Raw genomic sequence first — 1,268 nt, 5'->3', positions numbered from 1 at the left:
AAAAGTATTTGTTATGTCAATACCTTTACTTACACTCAATAGAAAAAAATCTAATTTTTACTATTTTCTTCACGAAAACTTATGATTTTGTAATTTTTCATATATGAAAATAACAGGAATTGTACAAGAAAAGCTAACTACATGTAATAGGTTTTTACCTAAAAAACCTAAAATGTATTAAAGAAGATTGTGATCGTTTGTGTAAGAAAAAATGGCCAAAAACAATTGTTGGTCGGTGCTGGCTACCAACGAATGCTACCCAGTGCCTCTGTCAACTATGTGGCACCAGAGCCGGCCCGTAGGACAATCTGGTGAACCAACAACAAGTGGTCTAGCCTACTAAATTTTTGGGACGGATCTGTGTGGCGTCGCCAGCGAAATTCCTTAATTTTGTTTATCCATAATAAAACTTATATTACTAATCATTAAAATAAAGTAATAAAATATTTGTTGGATCTTCTTGTTCTGATCAGGGGCTGAGAAAGGGGTAGGGCACCCTTCCCATACNCCTAAACTTACCTAGTGAATATAGGAAAAACAATCTGTATCCCCCCAGAAACTTTCATATAGCACCACATCCACCCAATTTTTAAACGTCGATCTCTGTCCCCCCAATTTGTAAGTTTCAGTCCAGTATCTCCCCAAATTTAAAGTTCGAAACTTCTATCCACACATTATGCTAAAATCGTGGTTTATTATTGGTTTACNCGGTTTATGAAACAAAATCAATGCGAAACCAAAAACCGAATACAATAAACCGAATTGAGACCCGATATCACAACCCGAAATATATACCCAGTGTGAAGAATCCCTAAATTAAAAAATTTAGAACCCTAGTTTTAATTTTGCTCTCTTCATCGATATTTTAGATTTCTATTTTCAACAGCTGAGCTTGGATATGAGCAATTCATCTGGAGCTACGAGTGCAACATCCAATGTCCAACAGAGAAGAAGAGTTGTGGGTGTACCGAAGACTTGTAGGTGTGGACCTATTATCGTGGCTTTGATTTCAAAATTCGCTGCCAATCCATACGCCGTTACTATCGGTGTGGTTATGCTGCATCACATAAGGTAATGTGTTTGATTTTTGGATTGTTTTGGACAAATTTCACTCTAATTCTCTGTGCTTTGTAGCTCATTGATGATAACCACAATTTCAAGTGGGTTGACGAAGCATTGTTGGATGAGATTGAGAGATTGGCTGTCAGAACGGCTGTACTTGAACAAACAGTGTCCCAGATTACAACAGAGACTATGGATCACCAAAA

At 37.0% G+C, this 1,268-nt stretch overlaps 1 protein-coding gene across 1 annotated transcript in view; it reads left to right on the top strand.

Moving 5' to 3' along the window:
* LOC104738336 (methyltransferase-like protein 1) overlaps positions 1-1,268 on the top strand; it is an 8,710-nt gene that overhangs the window by 3,518 nt on the left and 3,924 nt on the right. Inside the window, exons 2-3 of the mRNA XM_019234580.1 lie at positions 887-1,051; positions 1,135-1,215. Coding sequence (XP_019090125.1) covers positions 887-1,051; positions 1,135-1,215 — 246 coding nt within the window. The remainder of the gene's footprint in view (positions 1-886; positions 1,052-1,134; positions 1,216-1,268) is intronic.

Source organism: Camelina sativa, chromosome 13 (assembly GCF_000633955.1).
Source record: "Camelina sativa cultivar DH55 chromosome 13, Cs, whole genome shotgun sequence".
NCBI classification, from domain to species: domain Eukaryota; kingdom Viridiplantae; phylum Streptophyta; class Magnoliopsida; order Brassicales; family Brassicaceae; genus Camelina; species Camelina sativa.
This window is presented reverse-complemented; position numbering and strand designations above follow the sequence as displayed.